The sequence below is a fragment of the Melanostigma gelatinosum genome, assembly GCF_949748355.1.
Source record: "Melanostigma gelatinosum genome assembly, chromosome: 6".
NCBI lineage: Eukaryota > Metazoa > Chordata > Actinopteri > Perciformes > Zoarcidae > Melanostigma > Melanostigma gelatinosum.
Window position 1 is genome coordinate 13,603,372 of NC_136639.1, and position 27,155 is coordinate 13,630,526.

General features: G+C 43.8%; 1 protein-coding gene across 1 annotated transcript in view; it reads left to right on the top strand.

Moving 5' to 3' along the window:
* The window catches only part of kiaa0825 (KIAA0825 ortholog), a 108,651-nt gene that overhangs the window by 27,516 nt on the left and 53,980 nt on the right, over positions 1 to 27,155 (top strand). Inside the window, exons 10-22 of the mRNA XM_079269599.1 lie at positions 303 to 577; positions 1,896 to 2,046; positions 4,090 to 4,280; positions 5,985 to 6,191; positions 6,294 to 6,404; positions 8,130 to 8,269; positions 10,981 to 11,160; positions 13,636 to 13,872; positions 13,962 to 14,266; positions 14,515 to 14,621; positions 17,136 to 17,280; positions 19,292 to 19,447; positions 20,884 to 20,978. Of these exons, the coding sequence (XP_079125725.1) occupies positions 303 to 577; positions 1,896 to 2,046; positions 4,090 to 4,280; positions 5,985 to 6,191; positions 6,294 to 6,404; positions 8,130 to 8,269; positions 10,981 to 11,160; positions 13,636 to 13,872; positions 13,962 to 14,266; positions 14,515 to 14,621; positions 17,136 to 17,280; positions 19,292 to 19,447; positions 20,884 to 20,978 (2,300 nt within the window). The remainder of the gene's footprint in view (positions 1 to 302; positions 578 to 1,895; positions 2,047 to 4,089; positions 4,281 to 5,984; positions 6,192 to 6,293; positions 6,405 to 8,129; positions 8,270 to 10,980; positions 11,161 to 13,635; positions 13,873 to 13,961; positions 14,267 to 14,514; positions 14,622 to 17,135; positions 17,281 to 19,291; positions 19,448 to 20,883; positions 20,979 to 27,155) is intronic.

Genomic DNA, 27,155 nt, shown 5'->3' on the forward strand with positions numbered 1-27,155 from the left:
TACCAATTATGCAAGTTCAGCAGCAAAGTTCACGTGGAGGGAATGTCTTCAGACATCTGTATTCTACATTTGCACTGATGTTTGCTTTTCAGCTGTAACGTGGCTTGCACAGTGTTAGAAAAAAAATGCACGTGTAATACTCAGCTCAGTCTCGAATCCTTGTCATTCTGATGACTTCCCGCAAATGTTCCATTATTCATATCTAATGAGGTCGCTCTCTGATGTTTTTCCTCTTACTGGCAGGTTTCCCCATCTGTTATTGCGATCATCTTATCTTGTCTTTGCCTTCTCTCTACCTTCAGTTCTGTGGAGCAATCATGACGGAGCTGGATGCCTTACTACCCTTGGCAGCAGCCTGCAGGGACACCTCTCTCCTGGAGGTGCGATCAAGCTTTGTGGAGGCATGTAGCCGGGCGACGTTTGCCATGCTGGGCCGTTTGCAGGAGAGGGCCCTTCAGGTACCATCCTCTGCACCTCTGAGGAACCTGCCTGCTCTGCTGGCCACTTGCATGTATGCGCACCAACGACTGGAGCACTACCACGCCAGGCTGAAAGATTCAAATACTGCAGCTAAAGTGTAAGGATAGGGTTTATGCAGGCGTGTCTGTGTGTGTCGGTGGGTATTATGGCATGGGAGTGAAATGAAATGTTTGTTTTACTACATCCTCTCGATCTGTCCCTCCATCCACTCCAGCATTCCTTGGATAAAATACAGAAATTGTTATTGTTTAGTGATTGAATCTTGTGACCTCAATGAATAAATTGAAATGCAATTTGGGAGTCCCAAACTTTTACGGTACAGTTATGGCTGCCTTTCAAAAGGAACAACGACATTAAAGTTGAGCCGTGGGGAACATGTACATGTCTGTGTGAGTGAGTGATGCTGACTGGCTGCACTAATCAGTAGAAACATGGAGATTAGTATCGTTGGCAAATGAGGTTTTTACTCTCTATATTTTATAATCACAGCAGCAATGCATAAATACATACTTCAAATATGAACCTACAGATGGTGACTGTAAAGGGCATCAGGCGATGTCAAAATGATGAGTCAGGCCTTGCTTCCAACATCCTCATCTTTAAAATGACTCAATCATCTCCAAACCGCTGTCAATTTATCCACAATAACCTAATCAGAGAGCTTTCTCAACAGATAATAAACTGAATTACATTGCAAACCGTTGTGCCACAGACTGAATCAGTGTATCACAACTCATTCCAGCTGCTCTGTTTGTATTGTCACATGATTTTGTTTCATATGAATGTTGGTAGATTCCTTCTTTCAAAGTGTACGAGCCAAATTGTACATTTTAGATTACGAGGAAGGGACCAGAAAGTTTAAAAAAAAGAGTAGAAATGATTGGCAGGAGGTAATGACACCCATATTGTGTCTACATCTGGTGAGTTTTTATGCCCCATAATACCCCCTTAACCTCTGCTCTCCACACATCCCCTTTTAAAGGCATCTCTGGTGCCCTCAGTGCTCCTGTTGTCCCACCTCTGGCCCCTTTCACCCCTCCACCTGCACTCTTATCGTGCCCCCTCCAGTCATAAAGCACTTCCTTCTCTCCACACTGGTTTTACACCTCCTGCACCCCTGTTAAACTCTTGCCTCTCTCTGGAAAGTATCAAGGCTGCCAGATTTAATGGATACGGAATGTCAAACTTAACTTCTAGAATAAATCATCAGTTCCTTCATGGAATCATCTCACCTCATGTTTGTTTGATAGCTCCCTGAATATACAGTAATCAATTGTGTGTCTGGATTACAGGATTGTGCCCTATTGGATTCTTGACCCCCAGCGGTCCCTGTCTTCTTTCTTCACATACCATATGCAGTATAGATTTGATATCTTCATTACCGTTAAAGGTTTGTTTCTCTCCCCCATGCCCAGACCCCTGACCCTGCTGCCTATTCAGAAGTACCAGGATACAGTGGAGGCATTGAGAGATCAGCTGACCACCTACTGTATCCGGGTTTGTTCCACCTGCATTCTTCAAGACGCAGAGAGTCACCACTGGGCTGACCCCAAACCTTTCTACGAGGTAAAGTGTCATCACGTTTCCCGAAAAACTAGCAGGTTGAATTATTTTTCGCTCAAGACACCTAAAAGAAACTCACACCATGCTAAACTATTACAATGAAATACATTTGACTGTCTTCATAATCTTCTTTGAGTTAAGGTTTTTGACATTTAAGATGTATGAGCGGAGCCTGTTTGAGTATAACTTATTTACCCCCAAATCAAAAAGACGAACGCATAAAACATCTGCAGTATTGTCTGGTGTTGATTTCATTCCTTTCATTGTAAAAAGTGGAAATTCTAATGCCACGTGTCTTTGTCGACTTTTCCTGTAGATTTGAGGATAGGAATTATACTCTGGAGCTTTCTCGCTTCTTCTTTTCATTCCCACAATACACCTTTACCTCCCACTCTCCCGCTTCTAACCAATCCTTCTACTCAGAGCTCCCTGAGAACATCTGTGGCTTCCATGCTGCCCTGAGGGCTCCAGGGATTCAGCTGTCTGAAGTCTGTAGTCTACGCTGGGACTGTCTGGAAACAGCATAGGGCCTCTGAAACTCCCCTACCTTTATGCCCTTAAACCAATCTAAACCTGCTCTCTCTTTCATACTTTACCCTGCTTTTGCCTTTTCCCCCCCCTTTGTTCCTCCCCCCTTCTCTGGGTCACTGGTGTCAGACAGACCTGCTGTGCGCAGGTGTGTGCTTTTGCTCAAGCATGCCTGTGTGCGTCTGTACAGATTAATGTATGTGTGGGTGTGCAGCAGCATCTCAGGATGTGCGTTTCATTTGGTGTTCATGTATGTATCTATCTTTTCATATCTGTTTTATTTGTGTAGCATGAGGCTTCCTTCTCCTGGTTCCCTGGCCCTGTGTCTTTGCTCCTTTACAGCTCAGTGTAGCTCCACGAGAGACTCTTATTTTCTTTATTTTTGTTGTATTACATTGACCTGTAAAGGACACATGAATAGTTGTGGCAGAGAACTATTTAATATGCTATAAAAACAACACATGAGGTCAGTTAAGGCGATCAAAAGGAGTATGGAGCATGGATCCTTGTCAGGAATTTGCCTTCATAGCCAAATGCTGCATTTCATTTGAGAAAGAAAAAGCGGTTAAGAGTTTCTAATTTAATTCCAATCCTCAGTTCACCCATCCCAGATTCAGTCCTCACTGCTGCCAGGCCATCATTTCGAATAGGAATTTGTTCGAAGTTGACCTGGCTGGTGAAATCAAGTTTGACTTGAGTGAACGGTTTAAAAAGTCCAACCACACATATGGTTGTGGCTGCTCTTGTTTTGGTTCCAACGTCTGTATCCACAGGCGGGGATGGCGGCCTAATCCCGGACATAGAGCTCGGTCACGCTCCCCATCAACCACCGATCCCTAAATGACTGCCTCCGGGGGGGAGAGGAAGGAGAGAAGGAAACAATGAGATAGATGAGGTGAAGTGGGAATAAAATGAAAAGGGACTCTGGGGCATGATACGATTGAAGACAGAAGTCTGAAGTTTTGGGTGTGTTGGTATCTCCGCCACACACGTTCGATCCGCTGGAGCCGTTTATTGTAGGAGGTTAAACAGGAGGAGTTTGGGCGAGGATAATAATCTCTTTTCCTTCATCAGTCCTTCCCCCTCTCTGTCTGTCTGTCTGTCTTTATTTTTTCTAACTCTCACTTGTCTGCTCACTTTATTCAGTGAAGTTCTCAGTTTTTCCCCTTCTCTCTTTCTCTCTCTGTACATGTGAGCGTGGATGTGCGTGCAAGTGTGCGTCGTGATGTGTTCTCCAGTTCAGGACTTTAAAGTCGTCTAAAATCCCAGTGGGGGGAGAAGCCCAGTGCAGAGTGCAGGTGGCGTGACCACTGAGACATCCTGGTGTTGACAGACCTGTCTCTGTCTCCCTCTGTCTCCCCCTCTCTTTCTTCTCCTTGATTTTTTCTCTCTCACTCTCTTTCTATTTCTCTATTGTTATCTTCCTCTCTTCTTGGTTTTCTATGTTTTTGCTTCACTGTCAATATCCATATCACAATATATCTTCATCATCTGCAACCTGTCCCCGTTCTTCCACAGGGTGAGCGCTGTTCTTTCTCGGTGCAGATGTGGTTCTACTTCCTGTGTGGGCTCCGTAGCGACCTGTGGGCGGTGCTGCCGGCAGAGACGGCCAAGGAGGTGCTCGGCCAGGTGTTGTCAGAGACTTTACAGCTGCTGGTGCAACGGTATGCCAGGGCCCGTCCTTCGTACAAGAGACACATGCAAATCAGGTACTCCATCACAGTGTTTGTCAAAGTTATTATGTGGGCACCTACTTTTTAAAAATGACAAACCATCAAGTACCAATTCAGAAGGCCTTAAACATTCCGGACAATTTTTAATGCTATTTCTGCATTTCCACAACATATATGTTTGACAAATCACAGCTTAGTTATATGTATGTGTTACTGAAAGCATGTACAGGCGGAGCTAACAGGCTATCTTATTCTTTTTCTTTCCTTTAATCAGTTAAACTATTGACTAAAATCTCCTGTGTCCCACCTGTGGGTCCCGACCCAGGTTTTGGATTGACTGCTCTATCATGTGCCATCCTGGCCTCAATTCTATTCATATCTTGTCACTCTTTGTAATACATTTTGGGCTCCTAAAATTTCAACATATAATAGGATGATAACTGCCAAAACAATCTCACCAGACAGTCCGTTAACTGTGGCTTTAGGGCTTCTCGTTTGCGTTGGTTTAACGGCTGTGGTTCAAAGATTACTCCTGACCTTGGAATCAGGAGTTGAGAAAGTAATCTCGACCGATTTTAGGCCAACCTGGACAATGCTTAAAGTGCTTAGAAGAAACTGGAAATTGGTACAACTACAACTCCAAGTAGGCTAATTTCACTTGAGCTCCAGAATTGCTATTAAATGGACCTTGAGGTGAATTTTGTTTTCTCAATTGCTGTTTGCGAGGTCAATTCTGTACTTTGAACCCCAGGAATGATATTGCTTTTCTATCAAAATAAAAAAAAACTGACAATTGTCATGACTATAAATTGTATGTGTAGACCTCTGCTTTTATGTTTTAACTTGATGTATTTGTATAGCCAACATGAATTAATGAATGCATATAGGCTTGGCTATAATGGAATAATGGAATGCTAAATTACATCAGAAGTCCTAGAGAGAGCCCTACATGGTTTAACCTCTCGCACTAGTTTCACTCAGCCCCTGTGGGTCCAATGTTGGAGGTGGTCTGACGGAGTGTTAGCGCGTCATAGGCCCACTCCTTGCAGGCTCAGGGGATTATTTTCTTCATCCTCTTCCTCCTCCTAATAGCTGAACTAAGACAATGAACAGGCTAAACTGTGACACATGGTAAGAGGAGGAAAGAGTGACAAAGATGAAGTGCATTGTCCATGTGGAGCACCGCAGGATGTCAACACATACAGCCTGGTTTATGTTGCTTCGGAAATGCATGCGTTTCTAGAAGGACATTTGTAAAGTGTAAGGCGAGCCTAAACAGATGGCTTTTAAAAAGTTTCCAGTGTGTGTAGCACTCACATGGGTACTCTTACGCTGCCTCGCCTCACCTGTATCGGCCCATCTCTGTGTGTCGAATAACAATTTAGGCCATGGGAAGAGCGAGCATAAGGAGATGAGAGATGATGAGCAGCACTCCGCGACCAATTGAGGAAACAGATTTAGGGGCTATAAATGTAAAAGACTTTTATTGTGAAATCCAAAGCCCATTGTACACTTAACTTTCCAACAGTAAAATCCCCAGGAGGTTCTGTTATCTGACTGGCTGTGCAATGAGGCTGTTAGTTCATGATGTATTGTTGTTACGCAGTCTTTGAAGACAGGGATTTTGCTTTCAGTGCCTTTCTCTTTCTCTTTGTGTGTTCCTCTCACATATTCCCACACATCTCTTTTCCGTTTTCATCGATACATTCACCTTTTCTGTTTCCTTCCTCTGTGTCTAAGATGTGACATTACAGCATTGTTGCTATATGTGGAGCAGCTGATGTGGAGTGTGTGTAAAAGTCCCGAGGCCTTGGTGCGCTCCAATCCTTCTACAGCAATTGCCATAATAGCGGGCGGATCAGACTGGCTGTACCAAATCCACAGCCTGTGTGACCAACTTCTGACAGTCCTTGTCATTGCCACTGCACCTCTATCTTCGCTGTATAGGTTGGTATGCACAGTATATTTTTGTTATCCAACCGTAAGTTTGATTCTTTCAGTTAAAGATGAATTGTTCAAAATTACCATTTGTGATCTCAATTCCTTCAGGATATTTATGAATAATCCTGCGAAAGAATCCACGCCACATCAGCCCGACAGTCATGTTGTCCACTGGCTGAATGCTATCAACCCTGACCTCTTCTCAGAGCAGGCCATACGGTATGTAAAATACACCCATCGTACCATCCATCACCTATCATACAGTAAGTATACATTAGCAAGTTCACACACAAACTCACATACACACACACACTCTGGTATGCTCAGCCAACGCACACACCTCCACCCACTGTATAGAGAAACATATGTGCGTGTGTGAGTTATGTGTGGATATATTACCACACTTAGCCGTTGCTCAAGGCTTTAAGCTAGAGTTGCTGTGGTAATATAACACAGATGCAAGCTGAGGAAGAAAAAAAGAAAAAATAAACTACTGTAGCTGCTAACACTGATTTTGTTTATGTTGATGGTTGCTGAGGGCTTTCCACATGAGGCGTCAACAGGGTACACTGTGATGTGCGTGCATGTGTACAGGCATGCATACACGTGTACATGTGTGTACAGTTACTGTTATGACCTCCAAGGTGCAGTCAATCACTCTCCCCCCCCTCACCCCTGATTCCACTCTCCTCCCCTCTCATCTCCCTCACTGCCAAAGGTGATGTCATGCGTGCTGATGGAGCACAAATCAAACTCTCATGCTCCTAAGTATTGGAGGGCTGAAATTAGTTTATTTTTATGACCTCTTTATTTCTTTGCTCCCACCTCCTGCCTGCATTCAGGGGGCCAGGGGGCCCGGCAGTGGCCCAGGGCCAGTTCCACAGGTCCTCATCCAGGCTTTGGCCTCTGTGGCCACATCTCTCCGCAGCCCATTAAAATAAAACCCATTGTTATGGTTATTAAATAAAACAATAATGAAACCATAACGCACATAAATTGATCATCCAGCATTACAGGCTACAAAGAAAGTATCTGAAGTTATGTTTTCTGGCCTTATGTATGTTTCTGAATTCACACACTCATGCATCTTTCTTCTTGCCTGTGTGTGTGTGTGTGTGTGTGTGTGTGTGTGTCTTGGTTCTGTAAGCTGACCCTGCGCTGTAGCCGGGTAGATTTATCAGACCAGTTAAAAGAGGATATCTTCTGGATTTGCGGTCCTAGTGAGATCATAAATTGCAGTGTCAGATTGAGGCATAGTTTTCCTCAGTCAAGCAGCAGGGCGCACCCTGCTCTGGCTTTCAAATGAAATGTTTAATTTCTGGGCAGACACCCCCTGCTTTCCCTCCCAGCGCCTCGCTCTTTAGACAAACTCTGTCCATTCCTTCCATTCGATTTTATTGAGATGTAGAAAGTAATATGCAGGCACACACAATTCGGCATGCCCTCACACTTGCACACATACATAACCACAAGCACAGGCTCTGAAGGGTGCACACGCACGCACACACACACACACACACACACACACACAGCATGGATACGGCTCATTACCCACAGCTGGCTGCAGCCTCTTGGTTATACAAAAGATGTAGGAGGGGGGTACTGCTGTATATTCATGTATTTGGCTGTCTCCCAAATGTTAATTTGGTTTTAGCTGGCCGGGATTAGAGCTAATTCCTTCCCGGTGCACACTATAAGTAATCGAGAGTTAAGGCATTTGCAGACTAAGCTCATATCAGGAGTGAGTGACACAGAGGGAAGTTACCATTGTAGCATAAACACTATTTCTTCCCAGATTGTCATCCGAGACAACTGTGATTTCGCTTGTCTTTCACTTGTGAAGCTCTTCCCTCCTTTGTAGTCTCTTGCTAAATGGACTGCTATCTGTATCCTCACCTGACACTGCAGAACTGTCAACTTTGTTTTCCTTCTTTCCGCTCTCAGAGACGGCCTTATGGGCCAGGCGGCCTCTGCATGTCAGCTGAGGCTGCTGAACTCTGACCCAGGATGCAATCCCAGGTTGCTACTGCGAATGCTGCTTTACAAAGACTGTCACCTGCCCAGAATTCTCCTGGAAAACTCGCGTAAGTCAGTTTTTTAGGTGTACGGGGATTGGTATGTGTTAATGGATGATAGGAACAGTGTGTGTGTATGTGTGCCGTACATGCTGAGCTGTCATTCCTTGTGCCACTTTCATTAATTCTTTCATATTTTTATAATACTGGACCCACAGAGTCGATCCCGCAGGGGCCATGTGTGGGATGATGTTTAACAATGTCTTAATTATGGTGCTGTAAGCGAGTTATACAGACCTTAGATGAGCTCTATCCATTTTATGAAGTTATCATCAGCATCTTTGCCATCATCATCATTTTCACCTTGGTCACCATCATCACTAAATCAATAGAGAGCAGTAATAAACACAAAACAGGCCCAGGCAGAGCACACACGCTGACCTTTAAAGATTTTCCCTTCGTTCTTCTCCCCTCCACACCGGCAACAGTCTAACCTTTAAAGACTGTTGTGCACTCGCACATTAATTCACATTATAGCGACCTCATTAATAACAACTCTCACTGTCTCGTTCTCCCGCTCGGTCTGAATCTGGCTCAGAAGCTCTGCAATGCTTCTCCCCGCACGTTGCCGTAAATCACCGCTAGAAGCGCTGACTCTCGCGCGTTATCACGGTGACGGGCTAATTAACCAGGAAGCAGACAGACAGAAGGAACAGCTTGCTTGAACGCACTCACACAAGCCGCCGCATTTCCCTCTACATTTATTTGGCAGAGTGGTTTTCTGGTACTCTATTCATAAGGAGTTCAACTTACGAATAGATAATACAGTGAGTCACAAACTGCCTCAATTGGACTCTGTTCTGTCGAATTGAATTATTGTTGCAGTAATTGTTGAAGTCAGCTGCTGTTGAAGCATTGGGACAGTATTTCTTCACTTGCACTTTTTCAATTGTGTCGTTGCTCTGTGGCCTATTTTAAAACACAGCAAATCTGCCTAATAATAGCAAACTAACCTGCTCGAGAGCTAGCTAGCAAACAGAATGACCTAGCCATTGTCTGACAATTTGAAAATGTAACTATTGCAGACGGATAACACCTCCTCCACATTTACAATACGATACACTACAATAATGATGCACAACTCACTCTCAATCAGAAGATATGCTACTACACACACACACACACACACACACACACCCACACACACACACACAGCCCTTATATTGTCATCAGCATGTCTGCTTCCAATTACAGAGGTTTGCAGAGAGGGCCCTTGTGACTAGTTGACTGGTTGTCCGGAAGATAAACAGGTGTTTGTATTGGCTTTGTATCAAGGTTGACTAAGCTTAGAGACGGAGAGCGAGGGAAAGACAGCGTGGAATAAAAAAAAAAAATGTAATCGAGAAATCGACTTAGAAACACAAACCCATTGGACTTATTGTGTGCTGCAGAAGTAGTGGCTACTCCACAGAGATGTGCCGGCACACTGTCATCAGTTTTCCTGAAGCCATCTGCTGCCCCATAATAGGATCATTATTAAGAGGCACCTAGTTAACCTGCCATGCTCTCCAGCACCCCAAGTGGAAATCAATGTGAGTCACCTCGTTTTCCTTGGAACTTTGCAGCCACAGCAATAATATCCAGAACACTTTCTCCGTAAGGACCAAATACCAGACAGGGAGAGAAGAAGATGCCGTCTTAACCCACATTATGTTGCATCATAGACTGATTGTAGGTCAGGTTGGTTCACCACTTTTGAGTGTCTGTGTTATTGTGAAAGAAAAGGAGAGAGACGTAGAGGGACAGAGATAGAGGATGAGTCTCATCTGGACCTTGAGTGTGGTGGCAGTGTTTCCTACCTGCCCTCTAATCAAAGTGGATGTTATTACTGTCCCTGTAATGCAGGAGTTAATTTAGCCCTGTTATTTTAAAATAGTCCAGCATTAGTCAGAAGGAAGCTGCGCTGCCCTCCATCACAGCGCCCCCTCGGTGACTGCTGCTTGCATACACTCTCCTATTCAAATAGCCGTCATCTCCCACACAGCAGACTGACAGACCGCTGGATGTCTGCCACCTCTGGAGCAACGGGCCTTTCCTCAGCAACCCCTGTCAACGTAACACACACACACACACACTTGTAAGCGCACAAAACACATATATAGACATCCATATGGTTTACACAAACACACACCTCCATCCTCAGCCCTCTGCTCAGACAGCAACCCCCACAAGGACATCCTGTCAAAACCTCTTCCTTTTCACTTCCTGTCTCCATGTGCTGCAGCGCCTTTGAAATCGGTTTCTTTCTCGTTTTTGTTTTTTTCTGGTCTGTTTTTTTTCTCTCCATCTAACACAGATGGAGGGTTTTTCTTCCCCTTCTATTTCACAATGCCTTTTGTTCACCCTTTCTGTTAACATGTGTCAGGTTGGGCAGCCTTGACATTTTCCAATGTGTTTTTGTGCGAAGAAATCAAGATGCTGTTTCATAGGATAGGGTTTTATATCTTTCACTCCCTACCTCCATAAGGTTTATATCTTCTGAATCGCAATTCAAAAAACATTCTGATCTTACACTCACCTACACACACCCTAACTCAGACCATATGGGCATATGAGTAAGCCTCTTCATCTCTTTGTGTATCCTGTTGATTGTGTCTGCGTGACAAGTGTTCATGAATATCAAGATTCCATAAATTCTTTGACATTTTGATTGCCCACACATTTATTTGTATTGTGCCCGGAAGTGTCTCACTGACTCAGACTGACTCTTTTCTTCTCAGATTTTTGCCAAGAGAGCTGCTTAGGGGTGTCTGCAGAGAGCTGCAAGGCAGGCGATAACTTAAAAGTCGCATTGTTCAACCTCTTCAGTTGCCTGAATAATGTTCCCAAGGCCTTGACTCAGATCCTTCAACCATACCTGGAAAGGTCACACATTTGGGAACATCTGTACACACTGGCAGGTAAAGTAGCAACCAGCTGCTGCATAATGTTGTGATTCAGGAGTCCTTACAGATGATTGACTATGACTAACTGATTATAGTACTGCGCTACCTTACATCGTGTGATTTAAACTCTAAATGTTATTAAACAGCATGATTTATTTGTTGTGACCAAAAATGCGTTTTTACTGCATGAGAGCAACTTTAATGTAATTTTATAAAAGTATTTTCATAGCTCATTAGCTCATTGTGATTTGGATCATAGGGCAGTATACTGTTCTGTTTATTTTCTGTTCTTCACTAATGATAAAATATCAAGTCAGGATCATTCTCACTTTAAAATTAATTGGAAAACTGATTTTTACATTTTCTCAAAATGTATTAGATATGTTTCTAAATACAAGAGTAAAGCTGCCCACAGATAATATGAAATAAATATGAAAATGTTTATGAGAAAATATAAGACAGGTCAGTGTTGACATTGCCTGCACGTGTACTGAAGCATGACTTTAATATACTGTCACAAAGACGGCAATTACTCCACGACTTTTCCTTTCTTTCCGCCTCTCTCTGGTACCAGCTTTGATACAGAGCTTAATCAGAGCCCCTGTTGAGTAGGGAGCCCTTTTTGGTGGTGATTTTTATATCCTGGGTGAGTGGTAATTATTGTAGCATAAATTAGGGTGATTGGATAAGAGTATTTGGATGGAGACAGAGCAGGGGAGGGGTCGACAGAGGGGAAGAACAGAAAAGAGATAGAGTGAGCCAGAGAGAAATTCTGAAAGTCATCCAATCATCATTTATCCTCACAGTGTAATTAGGTTAATTATTGGACTCTGCCAAATCTTTGTATTATAACTTTGGTTACAGGATAGCCCAAGTGCCATTTATATTTAAACTGTTCACTGAGTTAACTTTAGATTACATCGAGAGTTTCACTATTTCTCCACTTACGCTGATGTTTCATCACATGGTAGCAGTTGTTTTCGAATCAATACACCAGTCAATACAGTAGCGGGCGGGATAAAGTCTGAGAACCAAGTGACTTTGAAAAATAGGTCTAGGTCTCACCTGCCACCGAGCGCATCTCCTTCGAAAAGCTGTATCATTTTCTGTTCCGCTCGCCTCTTTTTCTGTGGGTCTGAGGTCACACATTTGTTAAACGTCCCTGGAGATTTCAGTGCACTTCCAGTGCCTTCAGAGCACTATATCTCTCTGTCGTAGCCTTTGGTTTTACAGCTGAAGCTGTAGGAAGTTTATGGGTGCCATACAACTTCACGCCGTAGCTGCTCTGCTATCAATATGAGCGGGATATGAAAGGGCAAAGCGACGGAAGACATAGTGCACCTGGAGAAGGTATTACGATTTCTAGTGTCAGGCCACCTCGGTTTGATCGAGAAGATCTGAATTCAAGTTGACATTACTCGATTATTGCGCAGGTGTTTCTCTGTATTTTCTCTTTATTTTCCCATTGTTTAAAAAAGTGTGTGACGCAGACTGAGTGCGCCGTAACTAGGACGACGATTATGTAACCCACTCTAATTTGGTAGCAATCGTAAAATTTAATCTACCCTTCATTTTTATGTCAATAATATGGCATGTCTGCTGGTCTTTGACAAGTTTACAAGTTCAAACCTTTTTGTGATTTAAGACCTAGTACAGTAATAAAACTGTATTTTAATAGAATAGTATTAAATGTTAGTATGAGGCCTCATTTTTCATGATGTACTGAGAGACGTCTTTGTACTGCATGACTACTTTTAAAATAATTAAAGAGTTTTTCGTGCAGCAGTCAACATGTCTAATAAATTCAACTGGACATCTTTTTCTGCAGTTGATTGCTCTTCATTCTCTAAAGTTCCTAGTCGGTCTGTCAGATGACACATGTACCATTGTCGGACACAGTTACAAAAACTCTACTGCGTCACACTGAATTTAGTTAACTTGGTAAAGCAGAACATTTCCATGGCAAAGTTTTAACCCTAAATGAGTTATTCTACTTCATTGGCTTCAGAATATCAGCCTGATTGTAGTCTGCCCGATCATTTTATCCCGTGTAATGTGTCATAGTGGACGACAACCGACGTTACATCTGGGACCCCTCACGAGAGACTTGGAAGCGAAGGAGTAATGGCGTTGTAGGTGCTGCGAGGTGGAACTGTGAAATTCCCGAACCCAAGACAGCCAGCATCATACACTCCGCCATTGTTTGTTACCAGTCTTGTTACTGGATGTTGGTTCCTCGCACCTCTTTTCTGATTTGTTGAGGACCAGCATGTTGTCTGTCATGTCTCTCGGCCAAGTCTTAGCAAGTGTTTATTACTCTACAATTAATCTGACACAGTGACCATCGTGACAGCAAAAATATTGTGTCGTCTGAACCCGGCATATCATTCATTTGTTCATTTACATTTTTTTTTCAAGTTGGGTCTTCAATGTGATGCTCTTTCAACCACCCTTCTTTAATTGCTGCTTTCTTTTGCCATTTTTTGTCAGACACAACACAGGCCGTACCTGTTGTGGTCAGCTGTGTGCGGTCGATAGTCACCAAGTCAAGCAACAGCCTCTTGGTACACCTGGTCTCCATGGTCGTGGCTTGGCAGACCACAGTGGAGCCCAGTGGAGCCTCGTTTAAGCAGAATGTACCAGAGAGCGTCCTGGCTAAAATACCGAAGGAGTGGAACTACCGGTACACACCACTGGAAGCACAGGGAAAGGAGACTGCCACTAAGAGTACGCACAGACTATGTGTCACATTTTCAAGTGAGGTTCAAGACATTGTCGGGTTGTTTTCCAAAACTAACACTTCTTTTTTCTTCCAGCCGTCATATCCGTAATCATTCAAGCCTTGTCCTTCATTTTCACCAATCTGCCCTTGGCCGTAGCGGCCGTGCCTCTCCCCATCCGCTTCCTCTTCCAAGTGGCAGAGAAGCACCTCTCCCAGCATGCCCGGCAGCTGCGCTTAATGGGCCTGTTACTCTGGGCCCTGTTAGGCTGTCTGATCCAGGGCCTGGAGGACTCAGACACACTAGAACAGATCAGTGGTCTGGCACTGGACTGTGGAGTAAAGGAACCCCTGTACCTACTGGCTGAGTGCCTACAGGCTACCATGGGCATTCAACAGAAGGTAAGGCCTAATGTTAATGTAACACAAATTAGTAATAACAAAAATATCTATTTTAATTAGTAGGAAGTCTGTTTTCAATTTAGGGTAAGGTTTACTGGCTGAAACTGCTTACTTATATATAGAGTATATGTGTGTGTTTAAAAACCCAAATACCTTGGTTTCATCATATTCATTGTTGATTTAATGTGTGCCATTAACTCATCTGACTTTTACTTATTTACCTTAATGGTCTGCTGTTTGTCTGACAGGGTGTTCCCAAACCTACAGTGCAAAAAGTGCTGCAGGCTCTGGAGGAAAAAAGACCCAAGTGGACAAACATGCAGCTGCAGAAGGCCCGGAAGCTCTGCTCAGACAGGTGAGAGATCACTCAATCCATCAATTGATCAATTGAGTTTATATTAGTGTTTTCATGCATACAGAAAAGTGCTATATATATATATATATATATATATATATATATATATATATATATATATATATATATATATATATATATATATATCCATCATAAGTCCCAATTGGTATTGATTATTCATGTGCACCTTCAACAAAAAATGAAGTGTAATTATATTCAGATCATTTTGATCGTAACACAGATTTTTATGAAATTAATTTCCCAGATCATCATTTTAGTGATTTATCAATAATAAGATGGAGGTCGAGGGCTGATACTCTGATGAAGGAGGTGGTTCAAACTTATCTCACTGACTGATGGCATAGTCAGCTGCTTGACATTCAATATAGATGCTGAATAAACCAGGGAAAAAGAATGCAGCTTAGATATGCTGTTTTTAATTGAGCATTCAAATTCTGATGTATCGTATCATTGAGATCATTTTTCATTGAAAAGCTCCGTGAGTAAGATCAATGAAGCTCAGATTTGTTTTGTGGTGGTAAATGATGGACATGTCGTCCGACTGAGCGGACTGCAGGCTGGAGTGATGGGAAAACAGCTTTCACTTTGGGCTGATCTGTGACCTTTGGCTCGCCGTTTTGTAGCTTGTTCCCAGAAATTGTGCCTCTGGTTGCTCACTTCATCATAACAAACTTTGGATACATCCATCCTCATGAAAAGGTGATTCAGCGCCGTAACACGACATGTACAATTAAAAAAAAACAAAAAGTAGAATGAAATGAAAAACAGTGAGTCGATCATGGCCAGTTCTCGGAAATGCTGTCTGCTTTAGTAACAGGAAGAAGGGACGAGATGGGGGGGGGGGGGGGAGAAAGAAGAGGGCAGTGGAGAGGTGGGGAGGGGGTTGAGAGGAAAAGTGAAAGAAGAGTGATTATGTATCACCTGTCGGAGGCATTCACTGGGATCATTACTATTCATTAAACTAACCTTCAAAGGGAAGTGACGCCTGGCTTGTAAACAATCAGAATACAGTGTCAGAGAGAGAGAGAGAGAGAGAGAGAGAGAGAGAGAGATAGAGTGTAATAACTCCAAAAACAACTGGCACTCAACTTACTGGCATCTGACTCATGTACACACACACACACACACACACACACACACACAGAGTAAACCCCTCAAAAAAAGAACATTTGCCCCCTTTTGAGCCCTTCCCTCATCCCACTTTCCCTCCTTCCTTTCCCAATAGCAACCCCCCCCCCCCCCCCGCCTCCCCACGCCACCCACCTTGTCTTTGCAAAGTAATTTGTAGAGGAGAAGATTATTGTTCTCCATCATGGTGACCCTGGCTGGGCTGACGGGATGCATACACAGATGAAGATGAATGCAGTTATTCCTTGGCGGAGGTCTGCCTCTTTCAGGGCACATTGGCCCTAATGACATGATTGATAGGCTGTCCCAAATCCGGAGGGGCCCTCATTAATCACCCCGCTGACTGAATCCAATCATCTGCTTCACCTGCACAGTGATGGACAGGAAAGGATACAGCGCAGGTGCTGACACGGATGCACAGCCACCATCGCAGACAACACCAACGCCGGGCCGCCAGGCAAAAGAATGAGGCAATGTACATGGACGAGAGGGGACTCCTCTTCCTTTGCCACTCTCAATGTCAAGCAGCCAATGGCTGGCTGACAGGCGACACCGTTTCTGCCACCTTATAATTACAAAGGGGAAGAGAGAGAGCGAGAGAGAGAACAATGACAGGAAGTGTATGTGAAGGGGAAGGTTTGATGGACGGTAGTGTGATATCCATCCATACAGGAAGGGCAGGAAAACGATGCGGGCGTCTGCCAGGGTTGAGGACCGTACATGCATGAGGACCTTGACACACAATTACACACACACATATGCGCCTAAGAACACACACACGCCAACTGCTTTTAGTGCACCGACATCCTTCGGTCAAAATTCCCCTATGTATCTCATGAATGGTAATCAGAATGACGTGACGTGATGTGACGGGAGGTGCGTAACATTTAACAACAATCAACAATGCAAAGTAGAAACTAATTAAATTTACAGAAAATATAAGATAAAGTAAAATATAAAATAAAGTTAATAATGAAAACAGTGACAATTATTTTGTTGTCTAACCCTGAATAATTTGACTGTATTTCTCACTTGAGTTAGTCTTGACCAGACTGGTTTTCAGAATGTTTAGTGGAGCGAAAAAATATACGTCTTTGCATTTTAACTTAATTTGCCCTCTGGAGTGAAACATTTCTCTAAAAACAAAAAAAAAATAAAAAATTCTGAACTCAGGAGTCGTATTTCAGTTAATTTTCTTGTGTATAGCAAACTCCAAATTTTACCCCAAATTCTTCTCTAAACTAGAAAACACTTCCTCAGCCAGAGGTGGCACAGAGATCCAAGCTGACACCTTCCTGCTTCCTCTACTTTCTCTTCGCCCCACTCTCCCACCTCTTCCTTTTCCCATCTCTGCTTCTCTCTCAGTGTGTTTGAGCGAGGAAAGGAAAGCGGAGTCGCTGCGGCTGAACTGACTGAGCAGAAAATAGGCCTGATGCTGCTGGAGGTCTGCCACAAAGCAGGTGGCAGCGACTACCTGAGGCAGATCTATCACATCATCCAAGGCAATGAGGTAGGGAAGCACTCCCTCTCCCCAGCAATTAGGTGGCTGCTGGCCTGAGGCCGCAGGCTGTTCAGGAGGGGGAGACAGAGGGCTGCTGCTTGTGTGCAGTCTGCTTGTTCTGATCTTCTGTTGTTCAGGTGACCTCAAGGGTGCAAACCTACAGTGATTTCCTGTGTTATATGCTCACCACATGTAGAGTAGAGGGGACCACATGGAGTTACCACGTTCAGTATAGAACTCTTTGGAGGAGATCTGAGTGAGAAAGAGCAGTGGTTCTTCTTTCTTTCAAATCTCAAGTGGAAGTTATTTTAGCTAAACAGACTTCAGAGAATAAAAGTTTAACAGAACGAAAAGTAGAAGTTTTCTACAAAGTGCCCACGTTCATCGGAGTAGATTTATATAGACAGGGACTTTAGTGATGGTTTCTTGTAAGTACACAGTTGGTAAAACAAATTTTTTATTCCGTTTCCCAGCTTCCCCACCAGTTCTGTAACCTTCAGGCACAAAGGTTTCCTACTGAGGACATACATCTTTTTAAAAAGTTGACAGATTATTAATTGTTAAGTAGACACTGTCATCTTTTAGTAAATATAGAAGTGTCTTTGTTAGGGACCATTTAGTTCTGCTGTGGAGTTGGTGCTCTAGTGTTTATGGCAGCAGGATGTGTATGTGGGATGAATTACATTATTTACACAATAAACTTCATCTCCCATGTTAAATGTAATGAAGAACGTCACCCAATTCAACATTAGCGCTGACTGAAATGTTTCTATTAGTTATTTTGGATAACAACAGCGCTGTATGGCACATAGGAATAAACTATATCAGTTGTTGGCTAATTCATCAATTATTGGTTTTGGTCTTTCAATGGCATGTGTTGATATTCAGAAATATATATTATCAACAGACTTATTCTTAACTTTAATTAGCTTTGAATGGCCAATTGCTTTTGCAGAATACCATCAGAAACAAAGCACATTCCGAACCCTCAGTGGTCATCACAGCATAGTATATATGTGCTGTAGTTATAGGTGCGGCGATAGGGTTTTCTAAAGAGCAAGGAGAAACCACGTCTGGCTGGTCCTCATGTGACTATTACAGACACGGTCCTCCTATAGACGGTCTATTACCACACCGAAGAATAACACAAACACAAGCGCCATATATGTTATGCTGCTATTGATGGGATCCGTGAACAGCTATAACTCTGCGTAGCAATTTAATAGGTTGTGAATGGGATTCCAAAGTATGCTCTGAGTTACCCTCCTGCCAGCCCGGGTATCTCTACCCTCCCACGGCCGAGGCAGGAACACAAAGGTCAGGGACAGACCGGGCTGACGGTGAGGTGGAGGGATAGGAGGTTCAGAGGCCATGTCAAGCTGACGGATGGGAATATAGTGAATTCACACCGGGATGCCCATGTACACACACACAAACACTCATTACTTTATACTGTACATCTTGCAAGACATCTGCACCGAGGAACCACAGCAAAGGTTACAGAAACAAAAGTAGAAAGTGTTCTGGTGCCCTGAAAAGCCTTCTCTGTCTCTACATCCACACACATCATCTACAGTATGTACGAGTGTGATCTGTGTTTTCATTACTTCATATTTCTGAACAGCTCTGGTTCATGAAACGTTTTTGAGGCGGGTTGATTGGAAAATATGGAGATGGAGACCATTCTGCCCATTACTATGACTCTCTAGAAAAAAGTGCAGTATGAACTTTTGTTGTGTCAGTGAAACTGGATGTCCATGGACTACAAACTTTCAAAAGTGCATTCTCATTTTCACAAGCTAAAATCAATAATGTCAGTCGGCTGTATTCTGAATGGCCTTGCGTATCCTCTGTTGCAAGAAGTTTTTCTTGTAAATAGCTTTTTGGCCTCTCCCTGTTGGTCTCAGTTTTTTTATTATATGTATTGTCAGTCTTTCTGTCATAAGATGTATTTTATAACCTTCCTCCTCTGTCTCTCTTGTGTTGTTGCCCTTTCTTTCCACTTCCGTCTTGGACACAGGAACTACTGATGTTTGAACTGAGTGGAAGCACAAACTCGCCCAATAATCCTCCTCACTCGACAAACTTTGACCTCGGATGTGAGAGTCACGCGTACACGGACAGTTTCAATCCTCTCCACCAATTTGACCACATTGGCAAGAAGAAGCTGCATCAGGTTCGTCGAGCATGTTTAAGTCATCGTCCCAGTTTATTTTGGTCGCAAATCGTGGATTTATTTCATGTCTCCAGACTTTGTACTGTGGGGGTGTACTTGTAATGTGCAGGGCGGTGTCGTTTTAACTTCCTCCCGAGGCCAGAAGCTTAATGTTGAAGGTTATGAGCTGTTTGAGTCCCTAGCGAACTGGATACTCTGGCAATCTCTGAAGTTGTCAGGTCTTTCTGGGGCTCGGCTTTCCTATTCTCCATAGGTCGCTGCGTTTTCCAGGCAGGAGTTAGGCTGACAGGAAGAAAAGCACACTGAAAAGGTGAAAAGATGAGAGAAGATTTCTTTTTCATGAAAGAAAGAGTAATGTTAAAGGAGAGTGCAGTCTTAAAGTGCACTTCTTTGGGGCTTTGAACCGTATACCCTCTTACCCCAAGCATATCCCCAGGAGTGCCACCGTGATTTTTCAGTTAATTGTTAGATATTTTCTCCATAAAGGGAATAAGTCTAGCTACAGGTAGTTTTAGCTCAATGTGAGAGTTGTCAGCTTTCCCCCTCATATCTCTCCTATCAAGGGAAATACTGCTGATATCACACTAAACAATTAACAGAAGCTAGTACTTCCTCAAGACAGTCTTGTGTGTTTATGTTTTTTATGTTTTTTATGTACACATCACATCTCTTGTTATGTAGCTGTGATTCCGCCATTGTTTTCAAGAACAGACACGTTTTAATCCTGAGACTTGGCCTGTTTTTGGCTTATCGCAGGAGGCTGCATAGCTTTGCATAGAAACACCCTATTAAGAGAATGATTAAAATGCCTTCTCCGCTTCAGGTGCCTGTGTTGTTTGTCAAATAAAATGGCAGGTGGAGGGGGACAAAAAAGTTACATCCATCAATCACCTGTGAGGAAGGAGCAGAGGGGGGGATGGATGGATGGAGGGAACAAGTGGAGTTCTCCTCCTTTTGTCAATAAAACTCAGCCTGGAGTTAAGAGTGACATTTTGGCAATCAAAGCAATCTGATTTTTATTTGCTTTCCCAATATGGTGCTAGTGCCAAGTGTGTTTGTGTGAGTACATGTGTTTGTGTTTATGAAATAAAGAGAGAGCGAGAAGGAGGAGGGGGGGGGGGGGGGGTCTGGCGGGGTGCCATTGAAGACGGTAAGAAAAAAAGCCAAGCAGTCACAAGAGTAACGACTCCCTCCCAAAATTGATTTATCTTTCTATAAATGATGGCTACATCCCCCCCAAATGGATTTATAAATTAATTGCTGTCTTATTGGAATAAAAACCTTCTTGTGCGGACATGATTGATCGCCTGGTGTCGGTAGCCTGTGCTGGGGACCCCCTTCCTCCTTTGTTTGTGGGTCCCAGCTGGAGCGGTAATGCACTGATGGTATTAACCCTGATTAATAACTAACAATACCCTATCCTCATACATCAACAGAGTGCAGCGGTCGATTGGGCATGGGACTGGCCGAGGCTGCTGCCAGCGTATCAGGGCATGAGTCAGGTCACCTTCAAAACTCTGCTGGCCAACAGGTAAAACGCTCATTTCACTTGTTACATATACACATGTTCACTGACAGTTGTATGTGTGTGTATGCACATGCAAATGCAGGTGTGAGTATTTGTGTTTTCATGTTTTTATTATGACCCTTGTTTTTGTTGTTGAGCAGTCTTTTTATGAAACACAAGCCCCGCTCCAAAGAGACATGTGCTGCATCAGTCGTGTACCTGTACAAAATGAGCCCTTCACTTGGGACTCCGGAGGCAAGTTTCCCTCCACCCCCAAATTCCCGATTTGACTTAACTTCGGCATAAGCTCCAGTCATTGGGGATCATATAGCCCAGCTGCTCTTCATCAGAGGTTCAAACTTCCACTTTGTTCAAAGGCCAAGGGCTCCTGTGGCTTCCACAATGGAGGCTGAGCTGTGGAAAGAACTCTTTGGAAAAAGGATATTGGAGTGCTATGATATCCTGCGTGTGTTGAATCGTGGGATTCTGTCTTTGTTAATGCACGTGTGGCTGACTGCCTGTATGGACAAAATGTGTTGCAGATTTTGCTAATTGAGGCACGCCTGCTGTTCATGTATTTGCCAGGCCTTGAAACAGCCAGAACAGGTTGTTAAAGATTTGAAAAAGAGTGGCGAGCTCAGATCTTAGTGTCATCTGATTGAAGAGTTTTTCAATCCAAGTCCACCACTCTTGTCCCATCTTCCCCTCCCCCCCCCCCCCTCCTCTCCTGTTCTGCTCTGTAATGGGCATAAATATGTATGCAGGTATGTGACACATATTAGATGGCAATACTTCAGGCTGTTCCCTGTTCTCCATTCACAGCTGTCACGCTGCCAGCTATCAGGGAGCCATGGGGCTACTGCACCTTGTCTCCACGCCTATACGCCCAATCCATTCTAAATCACCACCATTGTAACACACACACACACACCCCTTTCTAACAAAGGGCAAGCTCTGCATCTGCCAAGGACACAGGTCTAATAAGGGTGAAGTACGCGGCTCTGTGCTCTGCTGTGACGAGCTTTGTCGCCTTCGTGCCTCTACTTCCTCTTCTCACATACACCCACACTCCATTCTTCCTCCCCTTACATGCTGCTTTGTTGCATGTTAAAACAGATACTGTCATTGCTTGTGTGAGCCAAATTAGTGTTGGGGCATACATGAATAGAAACTGAATGCAGTGAAGTCAGATAGGAAGAGGGAGAAAAAAAAGAAGAGGAGATTGGATGCAGTTTGAGATTGTGAGTGACACAGAGAGAGAGAGAGAGAGAGCAGTCAATACTGACAAGGCACCAAAATGTACGAGGAAGGATGGCGGGGGGGGGGGGTAAAGGTTATATAATTCACCCCTAATCTCAGAGTATCAAAGTGCCTGAGATTCTGCCATTTGCCTCATTAGCCTCTCTTTGTTGGGCCAGAGGAGCAGATTTCATGGAGGATTTTGGAGAACGGCTTTGGTTCTGCCTGAGACGCTCGCGCCGAGCAGGAAGTTAGTTTCACGGCTGGCGTTGTTTTCCAGATCCATTTTCTCAGATCCATCTTCAGACTCAAAAATATCTCTCAAGCCATGGAAGACCATTCACGGGATAAGCACACTGATGTCGGATCGTATGATCCATTTGTTAGTGCAGATAAGGATAATGCTCTCTGCGTAACCGCAGACTGAAGTGCCCGTGGCTGTTTTCACAGAGGCTTCACAACAATTACTCTTTTCCTCCCTCCAGTTGCTGGACAAACTAGAAGATATAATCTTACACTCTTGACAATGTTAATAGTTGTCCCATACTGTATAACAACACCCGTCAATGTGACCTTGTGATGTTCTGTATTTTCCGTCTTATGAGTTTTATTCTCCTTGAATGACTTCCCTTCCCTGTACACAGCCAATATATTTTCACTCCCTTGACTGTGAGTTAGCAGTGTGGCCCATTGGCCCCCTATATATTGTTACAGTGGCAGGACAGTTATTGTGCCCAGGGTTTATATCACATTCTAATGGAGCAAGGCTATGAGTTAAGGGCGGTAGGCTTTTACACCAGGGCTGTTAAATCACTGTTCAGATGACTTCATTAGCAGAGCAGGACACATGCGGAGACACTTGCGCCTGCACACACGTACAAACACGCACACACACACACACACACACACACACACACACACACACACACACACACACACACACATTCACTTTCACCCTGCTACCTTGACGGTGTAGCCAGACAGGAGGGAGAGTGGATTTATACAGGTGTGTGTGTCCTTCTTTGTCACCTGTCACTTCGGTTCCCTCAGCACGACGGAACATCCATCATGTGCAGATTGAGCTTTTCAGCAGAAACCAGACTGATTAATACCACCGAAGGACCCCCAGGGTTGACTGGCTGACTGGCTGACCTGGCTTCCTTGCAAGCTGGAAGTTTGAATGGATAGATGGACGACTTGTGGGTGGGCTAACTTTGTTAGCCTGCTTATTTGCTGGCTTAATGACTGACTGGTGGACTAGCTTGGTTAGGTACTTACTGCTTGGTCCAATGGATGTACAGTAAGAGGCAGTAAACCATTAGTGGAATAGTTTAGGTGGATTTATGACAGGCTGAAAGGTATTTTGACCCAATGGCTAAGAGGATGACTAGCCTGTTGGTCTTTTTTGATGGCAGGTCTCGTGATGTATAGATGATGGACTGACTGACTGGGAGGATAACTGGTTGACTGAAAGTCAGAACTGAGGCTCTAGCCTAGTTGTACCCACATTTGCAGGCCCTGTACAAAATCTACAGAAGTATTCACAGAAAATAATCTGCTCAAAGTTCTTCCAAATCCCTCATTTTACACAAAGCTCCGACAGTTTTTGCGTTCACTCTTTGGGTCAATGGTACAGTTTATCAGTTGTTTTGTACTTTTATTGTATGTCTTGAGTATGATATGAAGGAATGTTACGAGTCCGTTTACTCAATAATATAAAAGGAGTCCCTTGGGAAACAGGTTGGGGATCTATAGACTCTGATAGATTTGTACAGTTGACTTATGAAAGGAAGAATATTGCAGAAATACCACTTCTTACAGTAATTATGGTCAATGGCAGACCTCAATAGAATCAACCATCCTGATGTGCATTCACTCAGTTCCTTTAGTATGAGTCTATCGCAGCTTTAGAGCAAGGTTCTTTTCTGAAAAGCCAGACGCAACGGCATTACATACCCAGTATGCGCTTGACATTTCAACTTGAACAAATTACTCACCAAGGTTTTTTGTGTTAATTGTCACGATCTATGGATGGAAATGTGTCCACATTCCCTCACCCTTTAACTTTAAATGATGAGCTGTTGTATTGTAGAAGCATGGCGTCAATGTGCTAAGTGACTCGACTATAGCTTCTCTTAAACTAGAGATCTATGGATAACTCCTCTGTTTGTCCTTGGTTACCGTTTGAAATCCTCTTTACTTGAATGAACACGTGTTACTCTTTCACAGAAGACTTTTGTATGGAAAAGTGCAAAGCAACACGACCCCTATGTACTGTATGTTGGAACTAATGGAAGCAATGGTGGCCATTCTCTTTCTTTTTGTTTGTGTCCCAAGGCCTTCATAAACCAGTCTTTTCTGTCATTTTTCTTTTTCATCCAAGAAAACAAAGCAAAGTTCTGAAAGAAGCGCGGAGCATTGCCACAGAGGAAAGTCACATTTTAACTGTCATCTGCCAAGGTGACTTTTTGAGACACTTTCCTTGTGTCTGTATGTCTGAGAAGGTCCCTTGACCTGGTTGATAACAGGTAGCCCAAGTATGAGAGATGACGCTTGACGTGTCACAGGGCGGCTCCGCCACTCCATCATAAGGACCTAATATCATCCAAGGACATTCATGCTTACATATACAATGCTCGTCCACCGCTCCAGGTACCGTTTTCCTAGAACCAGCATGGGACAACAGACTTCATACATTGACCAGGAAACCGTACATTTTTGGTCAACAAATTTAGATATAATGTTTTGTGCTATTTTTCCCGCTAATGTTCAGCGTGAGCACTCGTTCTCGCGATTTTATATCACACGTTGCCAGTAAGAGAGTGCTAGCAGCATTGACCCATAGCTTTTGTAGCTTAATATGGTAAGCTGCACTGTAACTACTGAACACTAAAGCAGTTCTTCTGCATTGTCTCATTGTTGCCGTTACCCCTCAGGTCCATAACAATAGCAGTTTGTGGAAAAATGCCACTCTTTGGCATTCTCTTGCTTGAGCGGCTCCTTAAATTGCAGCGATAGACGCTTGTGCTTTCAGGAAGTGGGCAATAGCCATCTGTTCCTGGGCTCTGCCATATGGCGGGCCTTTTTCTCAGGGAATAAAATAAAAACAAATATCTCAGAATGTTCGTCTTCCTCCACGGACGCTGATCAACCTGGGGAGAAGCTGGATCTCAGTGTGGATTAATGGTCTTACTTTACGCTTCAGGGAATGAGGGGGGGGTGCACGCTCGTGGTTGGTGGGGCTTTGTGTGTGTGTGTGTGTGTGTGCGCTTGAGTACATGAACGTGTCTGTTAGAGGGTATGCACATGCTAATGCTCATTTATGTACCTGGAAGTACTTCTGGAATCATTTATCTGACTTAAAGGGCGATGTTAGCGTACCATGTTGAGCAGTCGGTTGCCCTAGTCTTGGAAGCATTAAACAACACAGGAGGAAAAGAGCTTCAAGGTTAGCCAGAGTGACATTTCATGGCTGTCGCTGCCAAAGAAACAAGGAGAAGCGCTCTCAAGCCATCATCAGGCTCTCCGTCTTGCGAGGCCAGAAATTCAAAAGACTTGTCACTTTTGAAAATCAGGAGAGTGTGATGTGTCATTGAGGAAGGGCTTCTTTCTTCTCTCGTCGATCCCCTTGTGTGTGTCCCCTCTGCTGACTGACAGCTGGGGATGGGAGTTTGTGTTGGTGGAGACAGAATACATCTTTTGTCTGCTTGGTTATACATGGTGTGTTTTGTCTTCGCTACCCCTGGACAGCCCTGACACATTGAGGTTTTCATTAGCCGTAAGCAGGTGGCGGTGCGCACAAGTCTCTCTCTGAGCCTGCCTGTGTGCGTACGCATCTGCACTGCACCAACTTGTATGCTGTATGCATATCATGGAGGGCGTACATGTGTCTGCCTGCATGTGTGTGAACGTTCACTCTTATATTTCAGTGTGTGTGATATTTGGAGGTTTGCTCCAAAGGCGAATAAATCAGTGATGCCTGGGATAAGGCCGTGGCCCCTCCTCAAACTGCACAGACAAGCTGAGAGGCTCATTAATCAAACGGCCAGTCACAGATGTGATGGCTTCCACACAAACCGCCAGCAGACTGTGAAAGTCACATCCAACAGAGTCAACTGTCAGCCAGGCAGGCAGGCCGGCCGCACTTTTACTCCCCCGCCTCTCTCCCTCTTTCGCTCTCTACCCTCTCCCCGATATTGTATTTATCTCTCAGTCTCCCTTTATCTCCAGCGTGATGCCTCGGTTTGATACATCTGAAATATTTGTCTTGTCTCTCTAAAAACGATCTGGAGGGTCGAGGCAAATCCATCTTCTCAGAGAGCGGTCATGGTCAAACCATTCTAGAGGCACAAGACATCCGTCATTACTGCACATTGCTTTGTTCTCTGTACTATCAGGTGGTATAAAGGTGAATTTTTTTCACTTTTGTCGAACCTCAGCTATCCAGATTGTCTTGTAACCTATTAAATATGAAAGTTGATAGAGGGGCAAAGATTCTACATTGGTTAAGCCCAGGAATATGCGTTCACTTTGTCCAGCTCTAAGTGTATGTGCCGACAAAGTAACACTTTCGCCTGTTATTTCCTCTGTACAGAGCGTTCAGGGTCACATTCAGCATGTGGAATGTGCATGCCTCCTTCATGGATATGCAGCCATGTGTAAATGAGTTTTCCCATCTATTTCTGGTTATTATATCGCATATCACATTCAAACCATTTCACTGCTGCAATCTCCACTCCCAAAGGGTTTGAATTGGTTACAATTGTTAACAATAGCTACAATAATATCGTCGTATTCACTGACAGGATTGTCTGCGCAAGCTACTTATGCCACAAGGCAAGCTTTTCAACAGGATTATCTGGTTATCCCTTGTGTATTGTGAACTTTCTGCGGTTTCACCTGACCTCTTTTTCACAGATATTGGGATTTTGGATAATTTCATAAGATAAATGTTTTTTCCAA